The following is a 17,471-nucleotide window of genomic DNA, read 5'->3' as shown; positions in this document are numbered from 1 at the left end:
TGGAAGCAGAAGTCTGCTTGTTACTTTTCTTATTCTTTGGACCCGCAGATTTGACACAGCGTGTCTGAGCGGCCCTCGGTGCAGGCTGCCTGTCTGCCCCGCCTGCACGTCGTGGCCTTTGGACCGTCTCAGGCCCAGGGCCTGGCGTTAATCAGCGTTCAGGTGGTTTGGTTTGGCCCGTGGTTCCAGCACGGCAGAGTCTGCAGGCTTTTGATCTTTTTGTCATTTAAGGTCACTTTTATGAACGAGAGGCACATCCAGATAAATCTGTGATTAGAAATTGCTGGACAGAACATGGCTGGTGAGTCAGGGACTGCCCTTGTCATCATCTTCCAGATCTCCTTTCTCCACCCTCTCATTTCAAGCTCTTGGGGAACCTGGTCAAAGAGGGGTGGGCGGGGCAGTGGGCAGATGACTCAGTGAGATGTCCCTGCCGTCCTTGCACCGGTGGCCCAGTCCGGTGCCCCTGCCAAAAAGGAAATGCGCTGTGCCAGACCCTGCTTGTTCTGAGAGCCCGGGAAGACTGTTGGTGAGTGCCAGCTCCTCCCCCACCCCAGGCCCTCCGTGCTGGCTTTATTCTATTGCAGTCTTGCCGGGAATCCAGGAGGGACACTGCCCTTGGGTAGAGGTCAGGAGCCAGTCTGCCTGGCGTCCCGGCCCCTGCTTCCTTAGCCGTGGGTCTCAGGGCTTCGGTCTCCTCTCTGGACACCTGCTTTATCAGGCTGTGGAGAAGACAAAGTGTGCAAACACCTGTAAATACGCAGCAGGTTTCCCGAGACTACCGAGTGCCCGGCGTTGGAGCCTGCCACTGGCATGTGACACCCTCTTCGTTGTCCCTGTCATAAGAGCTAGTGTGTGTGTACTTCAGGAGCCGCTTTCTTCCTTTGAGCATTACTTCTTTGTTCTCTGGCATGCCTCCCTTTTCACCTGTATTTCTCAAAGACCATTTGCCCATAGTTTAGGAACCTCCTTGGCTAACTCTCCCCCGGACACCGGGAGATAGTTTTGTCAGGCGGGGGCATCTCAGATTTGTTTGGAGCAGCTAGGTATTTCCGCATACCTCCTGGAAGACCATTTGTATGAAAGGATGGAAGCAAAAGTTCTCGTTTCAAGTGAAACTTCTAAGGCCCTATTTGAGAGTCTTTAGCATGTATTATAAACCTAAGGCTTTATTTTGTTTTTCATCATGGTAAGTCCACTCTTTTATCTCCATCGCCTACTTCCCCCATCCTTCTAGCCCCCCTCCCCTCTGGCAACCATCAGTTTATTCTCTATAGTTGGGAGAGAAGAGTCTTGTGTCTCTTTTTTCCTTTGCTCACTTGTTTTGTTTCCTTAATTCCACGTATTCCACCAAATCATATGGTATTTGCCTTTCTCTGACTGGCTTATTTTGCTTAGCATAACGTACTCTGCTTCCATCCCTGTTCTTGCCAACGGCAGGGTTAAGATTTTATTCTTTCCTGTGGCTGAGTGATATTCCATTGTATGTAAATACCACAGCTTCTTTATCCATTTCTATGTCAATGGAAACAGGGTGTTTCCATGTCTTTGCTATTGTAAATAAGGCTGCAGTAATCATGGGGTGCACGTATCCCTTCGAATTAGTGTTTTCTTATTCTTCCTTTGGGTAAATACCCAGTAGTGTGATTATTGGATCTTAGGGTAATTGTTTTTAACTTCTTGAGGAACCTCCATACTCTTTTCCACAATGGCTGCACCAGTTTACATGCCCACCATCATTGCAGGAGGGTTCCTTTTTCTCCACACCTTCGCCAACGTCTGTTGTTTCTTATAATGTTGATTTTAGCTATTCTGACAGATGTGAGGTGGTATCTCATTGTGATGTTGATTTGCATTTCCCTGATGATGAGTGATGTTGAGCATCTTTTCATGTTTCCAGATCTGTTGTCCGTCCGGATGTCTTCTTTGGAGGAATGACTGCTGTCTTCTGACCATTTTTAATTGGATTGTTTGGGGCTGGGTTTGGTGTTGTATCAGTTCCTTATATATTTTGGATATTAACCCATTATTGAATATGTCATTTGCAAATATCTCTTCCCATTCTGTAGGTTGGTTGTCTTTAGTTTTATTGATTGTTTCCTTTACTGTGCAGAAGCTTTTTATGTTGCTGTAGCTCTAATAGTTTATTTTTGCTTTTGTTTCCCTTGCCTCAGGAGGCAAATCAAGAAAAATGTTGCTCTGGCCGATGTCAGAGAAATTACTGCCTGTGCTGTCTTCAAGGATTTTTATGGATCTAATCCATTTTGAGTTTGTTTTTGTAGATGGTGAAAGGAAGTGGTCCAGTTCCATTCTTTTGCATGTAGCTGCCCAGTTTTCCCATCATTTGTTGAAGAGACTTTTCCCCATTGGATAGTCATTCCTTCTTTGTTGAAGATTAGTTGACCACATCACTGTGGATTTATTTCTGTGTTTTCTATTCTTTCCTATTGATCTATGAGTCTGTTTTTGTGCCAGTACCATACCGTTTTGATCATGGCAGCTTTATAATATGACTTGAAGTCTGGAATTGTGGTCTCTCCAGTTCTCTTTTTCTTTGTCAAGATTGCTTTGACTGTTTCAGGTCTTTCATGGTTCTATTCAGATTTTAGCATTAGTTTGTTCTAGTTCTGTTAAAAATGCTATTGGTATTTTGATAGGGATTGCATTAAATGTGTAGATTGCTTTGGGTAGTATAGATGTTTTAACAATATTCTTCCAACCCATAAGCGTGGAATGTCTTTCCATTTCTTTGTTGCATCTTGAATTTCTTTCATCATTGTTTTATAGTTTTCAGAGTACAGGTCTTTCAGCTTTTTGGTTAAGTTTATTCCTGGATAGGTTACTGTCTTTGATGCAATTGTAAATGGGATTATTTTCTTAGTATCACTGTCTGTTGCTTCATTATTAGTGTATAGAAATGCTACGGATTTCTGTATATTGATTTTGTATTCTGTGACTTTACTGAATTCATTTATCAGTTCTGGTAGTTTTTTTTTTTTGTAGAGTCTTTAGGGTTTTCTGTATATAGTATCATGTCATCTGCAAATAGAGTTTTACTTCCTTACTACTTTGGATGCCTTTTATTTCTTTTTGTTGTCTGATTGCTGTGGCTAGGGCTTCCAGTACTGTGTTGAATAAAAGTGGTGAGAGTGGATGTCCTTATCTTGTTCCTGATAAGGGGGAAAGCTCTCTGATTTTTTTCACCAATTGAGCATGGTGTTGGCTGTGGGTTTTTCATATATGGACTTTACTGTGTTGGGGTATGTTCCCTCAAGACCTGCTTTGCAGAGGGTTTTTTTTTTTTTTTTTATCATGAATGGATGTTGTGCTTTGTCAAATGCTTTTTCTACATCTATTGAAATGATTATATGGTTTTAAGAAAATGTTTATTTATTTATTTGGAAAGAGAGAGAGAGAGGATACGAATGAATATCCCAAGCAGGCTCTGCACTGTCAGCACAGAGTCTGACGTGGGGCTCGAGCTCATGAACCGTGAGATCGTGACCTGAGCCGAGATCAAGAGTCAGACGCTTAACTGACTGAGCCACCTAGGCGCCCCTGTTTTTTAATTTTTTTTTTAACTTTATATATGCATAATGAAATTATATGAATATTTATGTTCTTCTGTGCCTGGCTTCTTTCTTTCAGCATGTAAAGTACATTGTATTATTGGATTAGCAGCAGATGGTTCCTTGTTGTTGTTCTGTCATCGTCCCCTATATTAATACATTACAGTGCATTTACACACTCTACCAGTGCTGGGTGTTTGGGTTGTGTCCATTGTAGGCCTGTTAGCAGTAGTGATGCTATAAATGTTTTTGTGCCTTGAGGAGGAGGATACGTGTTTGTGTTTCCGATGGGCGCTTGGGTGGAATTGCCGAGCCACGGGGTGTACGAGAGTTCAGCTCTACTGTTTTAGAGAGTAGCTGTGCCCGACTGCCTCCCAACACTCACTTGTGTCCATCTTTTCAGCCCAGCCACTGGGAAAGGTGTTCCGTGCTGGGGTTTTAATGCCCGCTTCCCAGATGACTGACAAAGTTGAATGCATTTTCGTGTGCCTTGTTGGTCATTTGTGAAATAAGCGTTCGAGGCTTTTGTCCATTTTTCTGTTAGTTGGTCTCTTTTCTTATTGATTTTTAAATTCTTTCACCTTCAGGAGACTTTCGCTAAGTGACTAAGGACTCACACCTGTTTATTGCTTTCCTAGCCTGCCTCCGAGGAGTAGGAGAGACATGCTTCCACTCTTTCCTCTGTGACCTGTGTTCTCTTTCAGCCTCCCTCATCCTTCCAGCGTCAAGGTCTGCGTGTGCTTTCACTCTCCAGCTCGTGGGTTTGCGTGTTGTGGTCTGTCACCTTGCTCTGCGGTATTAACTCTGCCCTGTCCCTTGGTACCAAGCCTGCTCATTCCAGTCATGGGTCCTGGCTCACCGAATCTCTGTGGTGTCACTGATTGGTCCTATCAAGTTCATATATGACCCTGCTTTTAATTCGCATTTATCATTTCAGTTGATTGAGTTACGTGAGCCATTTCTTCGCTTGAAAAACACAGAGCATTTTTGGTCTGTAAAGTCTTATCCTTGGGGATGGTTTTACCTCTTTTTGCACCGTTCCTTGATTTTTAAGAGGGATGGTCTTGGCTACAGTCCAACAGAAGGACAGTTTTAATATTTGTAGGAACGTTTCTTCCCGCCTTCTTCCTGCCCTGCTGAGCTGGATGAGCAGCCGGGAGAGGTCTCATCCAGCACCTGCTTCTCTCCTGGGGCCTGTCCTGCCCACTCTGTCTCCAAAGTCAAGGGATTGAATTAAGAAGCCCCGTCCAAGACAGCTCTCATTAACAGTCACTCGTTTTCCTTTCTCCTGAAGAGGCCCTCCACCCTCACCTCTCTCGTGCATTGGTCCCAGGCTGCTCTTCAGGGAACAAAGAGGGACTGGCGGGAGCCTTTGCCGGGGCGTGTGATACTGCTAGCCGGTGTTCGGGAAGCTTCCCCCATGGCCGGAAGGCCGTTGAGGACCTTGCCAGGGGACCAGGGTGAGGAGGAGCCTTGTGAGGAGATTGACCAGTCTTGCGGGTGGCTAGGAAATAGGGACTCTGTCTCGAAGGTGACAGAATGTGCTGGGAGAGGAGCAGGAGAAGCGGAGAATCTTCTGTGACAAATCTCATGATCTGGGACGCGGGCTGTTGACACCTGAATGGTCTCAGGAGGGAGGTATCATGTGGTCCTATCAAACAGATAATGCCCCAAGATCAGGCCCTAGAGTCTGAAGCAACGCCGAGAGTGAGTGGCAGGTGAGTGCACGTGAGAACACGCTTCCACGCTCGGATGACCCTGGGGTGTGACACCGTCATTACGGCCCCAGTGTCCAGAGGGGCATGTGGAGGCCTGGCGAGGGGAGTCAGCTGCTTCAGTTACCCAGCTCGTCAGGGCTTCAGACCTGGAGGCGCGTCTTAAAAGCTGTGTGTTGGGCCCTATGGGAGTCCGTCCTGTGCATGCTGGTCCCATTCGATCCCATTTGATCCCATAACAACCCAGGCCAGGTAACTTTATCATCCCCCTTTTCCAGAATAGAAATGAAGACAGTCTGCCCATTTTTCCTGGCTGCTCAGTGGCTGGGTCGGGTTCAGATCTGAGTCTGTCTGAGGCTTCTTCAAACATGCACAAGTAGGAGTTTTTTTAAAAAGGCTGAAACCAGGTTCTTGGATATTCATCCGTCAGTGTTTACTCCCTGTAAACAGTCACACGGATTGAGGAAGTGAGGTCATCTGTCTTTTGTTTCATTAACTTAAACACAACAGTTTTGTCTATAACTTGCTGTCCAGTGGTGCCCAGTACTCACAAAGCTATTCCACAAAACCTCTCTCCTTTGGCACGTGGAAGATGGTTGACCCAAAGATTCGATGACATAGCTGAATTCTGGAATAATGTGGGTACTTCATCTTGTAAAGATTGTCACCGGACTAGCAGAAACAAAACCTGAAATAGAACGGACCTAAAAAATGGCATTGTTCTCTCCTGTAGCTGTCACGTTGTATAATTCTGCATAGAATCCCTGAGTTATAAAAAATATATTCTCTAACTGTATTTTACACCGATAAAAATGCTTAAATATTAAAACCCACCCAAGAATGAATGAAAAGAAATGTTTGCTGAGGTTTTATAGACGGTTACTGATGAAAATGCCACAAGCACCGACCCCAGGCCATTGGCAGTTGCCAGCACTCCCATGGCCTTCTGTGCAAAGCACCCGCCAGCCCCATTCACACTACCGCTTTGTCTTCAGGGCCTGTGTCAGTGTCTGAAATTGTTTTCTTGTTTCTCTGCCTTTCCCCAGTATAAGTTCTCTGTGAGTGGGAACCTTGCCTGTATAGTCTTAGAATCTCAGGTGTGGAGCAGACACTCGTCATGCACTTGCCCAGCAGACGCTGGGATGTGGGCTCTTCGTGGCACTGTCCAGGTGTAAAGGAGTGTGGCTGTCACCCTCACCCCCACCCTCAGGAGGGCACCCAGCTTCTCTGGTTCTGGCCTCCAGTCTCCCCTCGCCCTCCCCTAGCTTCCCTTCTTTCTACACCCAGTTTGGCCCCTGTGTGTAGTTATCCCTGTCACCTTGGTGACGTGAGAGAATGAACCATGCATTTGTGACCCAGCTCTCATTATCCCCTTCTGTGATTAAGCTTTACAGGTGGTTATAGAAATCACCAAAGAGATAATCTATAAAACACCATTTCTCAGTTTTCTGAGCCAGAAACATGATCATCTAATAATATAAATTAAAGCTAGAAGATGGGCAGAGATCCAGAAGTTAACATGTTTTATTGGTGCAGCCTTGGGGAAGCAGGTGTTTTCCTAACACTGCTGGTGGGAATGCAGACAGCACAAGCCCTGGGGAGGGATTTCAGCTGCAAAATTACAAATGCGCTTATTCTTTGTGAGGGCAGTTCTGCTTCTAGGAACTTCTCCCCCACATACACTGGGAAGCACATGAGGTCTGTGCAAAGGCCATTCATTGCGGCACTGTTTGAGATAGGAAAGGATTTTCAACAACAGAAGATTTCTATTAATAGAGGGGCGCCTGGGTGGCTCAGTTGGTTAAGTGTCCAACTTTGGCTCAGGTCGTGATCTCATGGCTTGTGAGTTCGAGCCCAGAGTCAGGCTCTGTGCTGACAGCTCGGAGCCTGGAGCCTGCTGCTTCCGATTCTGTGTTTCCTTTCTCTCTCTGCCCCTCCCCTGCTCACCCTCTGTCTCTCTCAAAAATAAAATAAACATTAAAAAAAAAAAAAAAAAAAAGATTTCTGTTAATAGAGACCTGGTTGAATGGACTCTCATGCTTCTGTCCAGCAAAGCTCCGTGCAGCCCTAAGAAAGAGTAAAGAGATGCTCCATGTTGCTAAGGAGAGGTGGGCAAGATAGATAATTAGATGAAAAAGCAGAGATGGAGAAAAGTGTGTATGATATACTCCTGTTTTAGAAGGGGAACATGAATATATGTATGTGTTTGCATGTGTCTTAAAAATGGAGGGATAAACCATACTCTTATTTACTTTTATAAAGCTGCATATGGGGAAGGGAGGGCCCCAGGGTGGAGGGGACAGAAGGAAAAGCTGGACTTCTGACTATACCTTGTTTTGTGGATTTGACTTTAGAACCATGCAGATATTTGACATCACTGTAAAACAGAAGTACATAAAAAGTTATTTTTCTAAAATTTTGGTATTCACTATCAAATTTTTTCCCCAAAGTATATATCCTATTTAGTTTCTATCATTGCTTGAGGAGAACTCTTTTCTCCCATACTTTTGCCAACACTGGATTACCGTCTTTCAGAACTTTGCCAGTCTGTTGGCAGACTGTTGGCTGTTTTCATTCGTGTTCCCCAATGACTAGAGCAGTTAAGCATCTTTTATTTGTTAGCCCTTTTGTACTTCTTCTCTGAAATGCAAGTTTATAACCTCTTTTTGTAAGAAAGACTCTTCTATTGGTTTGTAAAAACTCTTTATATGTTGTAGATACAGTTTACATTCGTTGATTATCACCACGTTCCTGACCTCATTTCCAGTTAAATTGTTGAGGCCCTTCAGTGTAGTAACTGGTTGTTTTTTCTCTTGTCACATATCACAAGGTTTTGTACAAGGACATCATGTATGGTGCATTTGAAGTACTCCATTCCTAGAGTAACTTGGACCAATTTCCCTAAACTCGTCACGTGCCGGACCTTAGCTCCAAAGTGAGCTCTTTGGAGTGATGGCAACTGTGTTTTCTTTTTTCTTTTTAAACGCTTCCTGTGGCTTATTACCATGTCTGAGTAGCAGGTGGTCGGTGAATGCCCACTTGCTTGATTTTTGGTGAATGTATACATTGAATTTGATTGTCTTTTTGGTTTGAGATTTTTCTTGATTTTTAATGACCCACGATAATCATTTTTATGTTGTGTTCAATTGAGAATCTGAACGAATCGGTCATTTTTCATAAAAATGTACACACACACACACACACACACACACATAACAGAAGGAGATGTGGGGAAGTTTTGCAGCGGTTAGCGTTTGTCCTTTGCTCTCGCTGTACCGCCTGGTTCTTGTTTCGTCCCACAGGTCATCACTCCATGTAGGAAGCTCATCTTATGTGCTGACCACAGGAAAGAGATGGAAGACTGGATTGCAGCGCTGAAGACTGTCCAGAACAGGGAGCACTTTGAGGTTCAGAAAGACAAATGTCCCTCCTTGGGGCCCGCCCCTGAATACTCTGCCTTCCCAGTATTTCCATGTGTGGACCGAGCAGCCTGGAACTCACTTTCTCGTGTGTTCCTTGTAAAATTTAGGCTTGCTGCTCGCCCTTTTGGCTGAGCCTGCCCTCCCCCCCTCCCCTCCCCTCCCCTCCCCTCCCCTCCCCTGGATACTTCATTGAGTCCCATTCACGAGTGTCAGAGGGACAGCTTACCTCTGCCGTCTTTATTTTGTTCTTGCAGCCTTCCCAGTACAGCATGGACCATTTCTCAGGGATGCACAACTGGTACGCGTGTTCCCATGCGCGGCCGACCTACTGCAACGTGTGTCGCGAGGCTCTGTCTGGGGTCACGTCGCACGGACTGTCCTGTGAAGGTGCGAATGGCGTGGTGTGCCGTGGGAAGCGTGGCCTGATGTTTGCCTTTATGAAGCCTTAGAAACCTTAGCATGGTCACCACAAATCAGTCCATATAAAGTGATTTCTGGGACTCTGTGCTTTCTTATTGTACCTACTGAGGAGTTTGATAAATGATCTTGGGTAGTAACGGACAAAGTGGAAAGAAGGGAAGTGGTAAGGAGACACGAAGAAGAAACATTAAAGGGACACAGGGAAAAGAGGTTAAAAGTCTCTGTCGGCCCTGAGGTGGTTATACCCGCCTTGGGTAAACCAGGTTGTGGATAAACGATGAAACCTGGTCTTCCAGATGCGGAGGGCGGGTTACAGCGGTCGTGCAGGAGCAGGGGGCAGGAGCGGGGGTGGTCGAGCTCTGGTCCGCGGACCAGTTCCCACCTGCCGCCTGTTTTTGTACCACCTGTGGGGTTAAGAACGGTTTGTACATGTTAAGTGGAAAAAATCAAAAGACGACAGTTTTGTGACATAAGGATCTTGTCACATTTAAATTTCGGTGTCTGTACATGGGGCATGGCCCGCGGTGGCCCTCGTGCTGCTGGGCGGGGTTGAGGAGTTGAGGAGTTGGGTCAGAGCCTGTCCTGGATGCCGGTCTCACTGTGATCAGACTGTGCACGCCCCGGCTGTTCAGTGTACAGCATGGGGAGCGCTCCGTGTTCGGTCCCAACGGTCCTGGAGGAGCAGGGCAGCCGCCTCCTCCAGCATGGGAAGCACCGTCGCGAGTGGGGCTTGAAGGTCCCGTGTCTGTTCTCTCACAGTGTGCAAATTTAAGGCCCACAAACGGTGTGCTGTGCGTGCAACCAACAACTGCAAGTGGACCACGCTGGCCTCCATCGGGAAGGACATCCTTGAGGATGAGGACGGGGTACGCATGGGGGCCCTGTGCCGGGCTGCCGACCCTGCGCAGACCTCCCCGCCTTGTGCTGGCACCGGCCAAAGGGAGCCCCGTCCCCAGGCCCGCGCTCGCTTCTCTGGCTCGCAGGCTTTCGTGCGTGTTGGGCGCCCGGCATGGTCCGGCGCGCCCCTGCTCCTGGCCGGCTCCTGCAGGAGACCCCTGCAGGCCCCGCCCCGCCCCCGCTTGTGTTGTGGACGAGGCCGCGGTTGAGTTTATTTGAGGACATTTTTGCCTGAGGGCTTCCTCGTCTGAGCGCCCACGTCTTTGCGGTTCGCAGATCGCCATGCCGCACCAGTGGCTGGAAGGGAACCTGCCCGTGAGCGCCAAGTGCACGGTGTGCGACAAGACGTGCGGCAGCGTGCTGCGCCTGCAGGACTGGCGCTGTCTCTGGTGCAAGGCCATGGTGAGCGCGTGCAGGCCCCGTGCCCGATCCCATACACGCGCGGATGGGGTCGGCAGCTCAGCCGGTCCTGGAGTGCCCACTCCCATGGTGGCAGGGACAGTCGCGGGGGATGCGGTGACCCTTGTCATGCGTGGGTTCTTGTTTCAGGTGCACACGTCATGTAAAGAGTCCTTACAGACCAAGTGTCCGCTGGGCCTGTGTAAGGTGTCGGTCATCCCGCCCACAGCGCTCAACAGCATCGATTCTGACGGTGGGTGCCTCACACTCTCCTGCCTCACCTGTTTCCTTGGCCTTCTTTCTCCATGCCCTCTCCCCTCTGCCATGCCGGCATTGGTCACACCGGTGATGTGGGGATGTGGTCGGGAAGAGGTCAGGCCGGGCCGCTGTGGGGAGAAGATACGCGCAGAGGTGGTAAACGGAGTCCTGATGGCTGCGGGGCACATGCGGACGGGAGGCGGCGCACTCGTGCTGTCCCATCTGCTGGCTTATCCGGCAGCAGAAGCGGTCGGCGTGCTGTTCCGTACCTGCTCACTGTCCAGATGGGAGATGATGATGTATGCTAGCAGGTGTTGGTAGAAAGGTGGGAAGCTGGGGGAACTAGCTCCTCCAGACTGAGAGCAAGAGGGAAGGACAGTGGTGAGGTGCACGGTCATGTAAACGTAAGGTCAAACCGGATGGGACTCCCGTCCTTCTTCGTGGGGAATGGCGATGTGGAGATCTGTTTATTGCCCTCTTGCTGGTGACTGGACGTGTATGTGTCAGTCACAGGTCTCTTTGGGGTGTCTGCTGCTTTTTATATGATTGACTGTGCTCCCGGAGTCTTTGATGGCCCTCTGATTTTCTCCCCTCCCTTTCCATTCTCATGTCCAGGCTTCTGGAAGGCCACATGCCCTCCGTCCTGCACGAGCCCGTTGTTGGTCTTTGTCAACTCCAAAAGTGGGGATAACCAGGGTGTGAAGTTCCTCAGAAGATTCAAACAGCTGCTGAACCCTGCCCAAGTGTTTGACCTCATGAACGGAGGACCACACCTTGGGTAGGAAGCTTACAAAATCGATCTTTCTTGGGAGTTCAAAACAATTTTGAAGATAATGCATGCTTATGAAAAAAACATTCAAAGATACAGAAAAATTTCAACAGGAGATGAAAATAGTCTTTGTTGAACCATCCCCTCCCTAGATTCCATCAGCGGAGGCACACACGCTTAACAGCGAGTACAGCTGCGGGGCTTTCCAGCTTTCAAGAGCGTGTTTCGCTTGCGCAGCAGACGCACTTTCAAGCCGGGTTACCTACCGTTGCCTCCTGTGTACCGCCTGCTCTTTGCGTGTGTCGGCACGGACATGTTTTTATGTCACTGGTTACAGATCTGCCTCGTTCTTTTTAATGGTGCATAGTACTAAGGAGGATGTTTTCTCCAGTGAGGCCACAAGGGAGATCCTTTATTTTGGGAGGGCACCAGAGGTCTGTTACCTTACAGGTGCAGTGACGCATGCAGATATGTGAAGTCCAGTGTATGGGGCAAACTACCGATGCCTTTTATCCGCCAGCTGGAGGTCTGATGGGTGTTCTTTCTACTTGTGCACGTTGTACAGTTTGCGGAGAACATTTGCTGCTGTAAATGGTGTCATTTGAATGAACTCTTAGCTTCTGTGCTTGGTGGCATCAGTTCAAGGTAGCGGCTGTAAGAGGCAGCCTTGCCTGGGCCGGGGATTGTCCAGGAAGTTTGTCGGGGAAAGTAGAACGCGTTCTCTGGTGTGCATTTGCCTCCGAGGCTCCTCGGAGTGTGCTGCTTTGCAGGCAGATGTTGCTGGAACAGGAGCCTGGGTGCCTGGCGGAGGAGAGGAACGTGCCCACTGGCCCGTGGGGGTCTGGCATGTTGCTTTTGCCCCCTGGCAGCAAGTCTCTGTTGGGGAACAGTCACAAAGGGCAGCTTGCTAGCCTGTGCCCCAGAGGCGGTGCTCCGTGGGTTTCTGTGGATAGACCGATGGACTGAGAGACGCGGGAGCATGTTCACTATTGGCTTGATAAAGAGTCATTAAAAAAAAAAAAAAAAAGTCATTTTGGTTAAAAAGGGGGCAGGCGCAAGATCACAAGCCTTTGTATCCCAGACAGGGCCGGCCGTTACCCAGCACGGCCCCAGGGTTGTTGGGTGGGTGCTGGGGGGTGACGAGGGGCAGGGTGAGCCATACAACACAATCAGGGAATGGCCGTGTGCTTGTCTTGGCGAGCCCCCAAGTCCCCGCAGGAGTCAGCTGGAGACGAGGCGGCTTCAGAAGCCCCCGAAGAGGGGCAGCGGGGGTTGGTTTAGTAAATTCTGGTTGCTCGGAAGCAGCCTTGACCTCCTGTTCCTCACCATGAAACTTGGAGGTATGGCTGCATTTTTCTGATTCCCAACCTGGATGTATCACGTCTTCTCCAGAGAAAGAAGGCCCGAGAGAGGTCAGTGTTACCAAGGGAACGCCCCCTGCCCATTTCGCTCGCAGCTTGAAGGTCAGGTGCAGCCTTGTTGCTTCAGAACCTCAGCTCTGTTGTGTATACCCATTTTGTGCAGTGTCACTCACCCCTGCTTGTTTTCTGGGGGACTTCTGGCTTGGACTCTGTGCCAGATGCAAGGCTGAGTGAGGTGGGGTCCCTGTCTTCAGGGTGCACGGCACACATACAGGTAGTCAAGGTCACAAGACCGGGCGATCTGTCCCTGGCCAGGCTGATGGGCACCTTTTTTGGGAACCCAGGAAAGAAGCATATAAATTAAACTGGAGAGTCTCAGTTTCTCTGCTGAGCTGGCATTTGAAGAGAGTTAGTGTTTTAATGGCAGAGAGGGAGGCAGGGTACCTACTAGACAGAGGGTGCTGTGTGTGTAGGGGGTGTGGACGTGGTGGGGTGGCTGGTGGAGTGGGGGCAGGTGGCACTGGCTGAGAGGTTTGAACCTTTCCTAGAAGCGAGTGGCAACTTCTAAAGCTAGACCCTGGATGAGACTTGTTTTGGGAAGGTCATGCTGGTGGCACGAACTGAAGGTGCCCGAAGGAGACACGAGGTAGGTCGGAGGCTCTTGTAGCGACTACGAGAGAGGCGCTGCACTCTGAGGGACGATGGGGTCTGGGCCTGTAACCGAGGTCGATGGTGCTGCCATTCCCCAAGAAAGGAAGCCTAGAACGAGGAGGTGCCCATGGGACACTGGCTGGTGCCTTCTGGCGGACAGGTGCGGGTATTGTCCTTCAAGAAGGCCTGGAGGTCATCCTTCACGGTCATCGCTATCTGTGTGGTCCCTGAAAGCCAAAACATGGATAAGGTCTCTCAGGAGGAGGGCGGGGCGTCAGCAGAAGGCTGTGGGGTGTCCTGAAGGGCCATGCACGTAGTGGGGGGCGACCAAGATGAACACAGGAGGGAGACGGAGATGAGCTTTGCGGGGAGTGGGACGGGTCTCCTGCCCAGGACGGAGGGGCCCATACCGTCCTGCAGCCTGGGGCTCCTGAGCTATGTGAGTGAGGGGCAGTGGGCACAGAGGTGTGGGTGGGTGGCCCTGCAGGCTGAGCCTCAGCACATGTGGGCACGGGCTCCAAGAGGCTTATTCACGGCAGGGGTGCAGGTCGGCCTCGAGTGCAGGTGGGGCCTCTCGGGGCAGGACTGACTGGCCGTCATTTGTCCTCTAGAACGCACCTCATTCCTTTGGCTTTCTCTCTTCTCTGCAGCTTACGCTTATTCCAGAAGTTTGACACATTCCGGATCCTGGTTTGTGGTGGGGATGGCAGCGTTGGCTGGGTGCTCTCTGAGATTGATGGCCTCAATCTTCACAAACAGGTGCGTGGACGTGGAGGGGCCCGGCCAGGGGAGAGGGATGCTGCGGTGACAGGATGCCCCATGGCCCTCGGCAGGGCACAGCCAAGGGCTCCGAGGGAAGGGCAGGTAGCTTGGTGGCCTCGCCGGGCCCAGGAGCTGTGATGTGGGGATGGGAACTTCACAGCTACAAGTACAGGGAACTACCAGAGAGCCTTCCTGTCCCCGGGGGTCCCAGGCAGGAGCGAGTTGGGTGGGGTCGGGGCTGCCATCCGAGGTGCCCCCCGCCGGCTTTTGTTGGATGGCGATAGATCTGCTGCCTCGTGCCTCCTGCCGGGGGGGGGGGGGGAGGTAGACTTGGGCATCAAGTGGGACTTAGGATTTTTGTTGTTGTTGTTGTTTTGCTATTAAATTAAAAATAGATTTTCCTGATTGGAAAAGTGTTCGTTGATTTTCCACTCTCTGCTCTGTCATCGTCAGCCCACGCCCCAAGGCGAACCACTGCCACTAACGTCTTGAGAACTGTCTTTGAGACCTCCTGTCCACGTACATACGCATATGTGTGTATGTACAGAGGGTAGAAGGTTGATGCGGTTTTAACGTAAACACGCTCCCGTTACCCATGCTATTCTGTTACTGTGTTTTGCCTTGTGCTCCACGTCTGTAAATAGCCCAGCGACGGTTTTCCGTCAGGCAGAGCCACGCGGCTGGGTCAGCTCGCCTACCGGCTCTGGCTCCCCCTCCGTGCCTTAGGCTGCTCCCCACCGGGGCCTCGCCCCTTCACGCTCCTGGTGCCACAGAAACCAGCCTTTCCCTTTCAGTGTTGTTCACCTTCTCAGTTTTGCCTAAGTAGACAAGCAAAGATATGTTTTAGTTTTATTTCTTTAATACTGTTGAAGTCAATATGTGGATTTAAAAAAAAATTTTTTTTAAATGTTTATTTTTGAGAGAGAGAGAGAGCGAGCGTGTGCACCCTCAAGCAGGGGAAGGGCAGAGAGAGAGGGAGACACAGAATCCCAGGCAGGCTCCAGGCTCCGAGCTGTCAGCACAGAGCCCGACGTGGGGCTCGAACCCACGAACCGTGAGATCATGATCTGAGCTGAAGTTGGATGCTCAACCGATTGAGCCACCCAGATGCCCCCAATACATGGATTTTTAAATGAATCACATGTTCATGTTTTTTGCCTAGTTTCTTTTTTGAAAATTTTTATTTGTTTTTGAGAGAGGGAGAGGGAGGGAGAGAGAGAAAGAAAACGAGAGTAGGGGAGGGGCAGAGAGAGAGGGAGACACAGAATTGGAAGCAGGCTCCAGGCTCTGAGTTATTAACACAGAGCCTGACGCAGGGCTTGAACTCACAAACCTGTGAGATCATGACCTGAGCTGAAGTTAGACACTTAACTGACTGAGCCACCCAGGTGCCCCTTTTGCCTAGTCTCTTATTGGGTATTTGTCTTTTTTAAATATTTATTTTTTAAAAAATGTTTATTTATTTTGAGAGAGAGAGACAGAGTGTGAGCGGGATAAGGACAGAGAGAGAGGGAGACACAGAATCTGAAGAACGCTCCAGGCTCTGAGCTGTCAACACAGAGCCTGATGCAGGGCTCAAACTCACTGAACGTTAGATCATGACCTGAGCCGAAGTCAGACGCACAATGACTGAGCCACCCAGGTGGCCCTAAAAAATTGATTTCTAAGGATTGTTATATTAGAGATATAAACTCTTTGTTGGTCATATTTTTCCTAGTTTGTCATTTGCTTTCAGCATAATTTTTTCCCAGATCTTCTACCTGACTTGAGCATATTTTTCAGAGACTTAGCTTTCTCTCCTGACTCTGGGTGAACTTTTTGTGGTCTGTATTTAGCCCTGGGCTCAGGATGATGTTGGAAAGTGGACAGTCTGAAGCAGGCCTGTGCAGGTGAATTGCTCAACTCAAGCACATACTGCTCCCTAGTGGTGAAATTGGACTAATACACTTGGCCCAATTTTAAGTTTTGTGACTTCTAGGATTATTTGTAAGTTCATTATCACTAGTCAAGAGGATGGGGCGGGGGGTGGGGGAAACCAGTCATTTGTTTTCATCCATTCAGAATGCTGAGTTCAGTGAGCATTCAGCTCCTTCGGCTTCTCTGTGGCACTTGGTCAATCCCCCACTTACCTGGCTTCCCTGAGACCCCACTCTCACCCTTCTCTTTTTCCTGGCTGCCCTCCTGCCTTCCTAGATGCCTCATAGAGCCTCAAGCCTGGCATTTCCAGCACTGAGCCCACCACACAGCCCCACCTACCCCTCATTTCTTTCCTTGGAGTCTGAAAATCTCATCCACCAGGCACTCAGGCCAGAAATCTGACAGTTGCTCTGGGTTCTTCCCTCGCCCTCCCTCATTTCTAGTGAATCACTGGGATCATCTGCTACCCCAGAGTGTGTAGGTCACCCACTGTGTGCTGCTGGGTACACCTCAGCTGACCCTGGGCCTCTGTCCGTCTGCTCCTCCATGGGGACCTCCCCCAGGGGCAGTGCCACTCACCACCCCCCCCCCTCCCCCAGCATTCCTTGATGCCTCTTTGGCTTGAGGATAAAGTCTAGACTTTAACATGGTTATCAGAGCCCCCTGGGTGTGGCTCCTTCTTCCTTCTCTGCTTCCCTGACTTCCTGTCTCCTGACTTGGCAGGCGGGTCACCTCTCCACCTAGAACACCGCTGTGCCTTCACTGCACTGCCCGCTCCTTTTCTCTAAGGCTCCAGTGCCAGGTCCCCTCCTCGTGGCTTGCTGGGCTTCCTTGTTCTCACCCTCGGGCAGGCGGGGCCTTCCGCCTGACTTGCTGGCCCTGGCAGGGTGGTCAGGGTGGGTGGCCACAGGCTGTGCTTCGGGAGGACCGATAGCTCTTTCACACGCTGTGTGGTGGGGCTGGAGGTGGAGATTCTGGGCATCCAGCGTCTGGGGGGCTCCCTGAGACCAGACCGGCCCGATGAGAGTTCCGGGTGGAGGTCGGGCCTGAGCAGTACCCACCATTGCTCGGGGGAGGGTCTGGCGGAAGGCTGTAGGCAGGGCGCTGGCACATGTTCAGGTTTGGCGACCAGACTGTGGGTGCTCTGGCACCTGTTTTTGGTAGAACTTAGAAGCGCTGAAGGTGTGTTTAGTGGGGTGAAAGGACACTGGTGATATTTTTGGAAGATTAACTTGGCATTAGTAAGATGTAGTGGATGGAGAGGTGGTGTTGACTCAGAGAATGATTCTCTGTGGGGTTCAGATACTCACAGGGAGGGACAGGACTGTGGC

At 49.8% G+C, this 17,471-nt stretch overlaps 1 protein-coding gene across 8 annotated transcripts in view; it reads left to right on the top strand.

Moving 5' to 3' along the window:
- The window catches only part of DGKD (diacylglycerol kinase delta), a 112,616-nt gene that overhangs the window by 66,446 nt on the left and 28,699 nt on the right, over positions 1-17,471 (top strand). For all 8 annotated transcript variants that reach the window (XM_058700776.1, XM_058700803.1, XM_058700793.1 and 5 more), the window contains 7 exons: positions 8,587-8,691; positions 8,961-9,093; positions 9,886-9,992; positions 10,300-10,425; positions 10,573-10,675; positions 11,296-11,458; positions 14,112-14,220. In XM_058700776.1, coding sequence (XP_058556759.1) covers positions 8,587-8,691; positions 8,961-9,093; positions 9,886-9,992; positions 10,300-10,425; positions 10,573-10,675; positions 11,296-11,458; positions 14,112-14,220 — 846 coding nt within the window. The remainder of the gene's footprint in view (positions 1-8,586; positions 8,692-8,960; positions 9,094-9,885; positions 9,993-10,299; positions 10,426-10,572; positions 10,676-11,295; positions 11,459-14,111; positions 14,221-17,471) is intronic.

Source organism: Neofelis nebulosa, chromosome 2 (genome assembly GCF_028018385.1).
Source record: "Neofelis nebulosa isolate mNeoNeb1 chromosome 2, mNeoNeb1.pri, whole genome shotgun sequence".
NCBI lineage: Eukaryota > Metazoa > Chordata > Mammalia > Carnivora > Felidae > Neofelis > Neofelis nebulosa.
The sequence above is the reverse complement of the archived record's forward strand: the minus strand, read 5'-3'. Positions and strand labels throughout refer to the sequence as shown.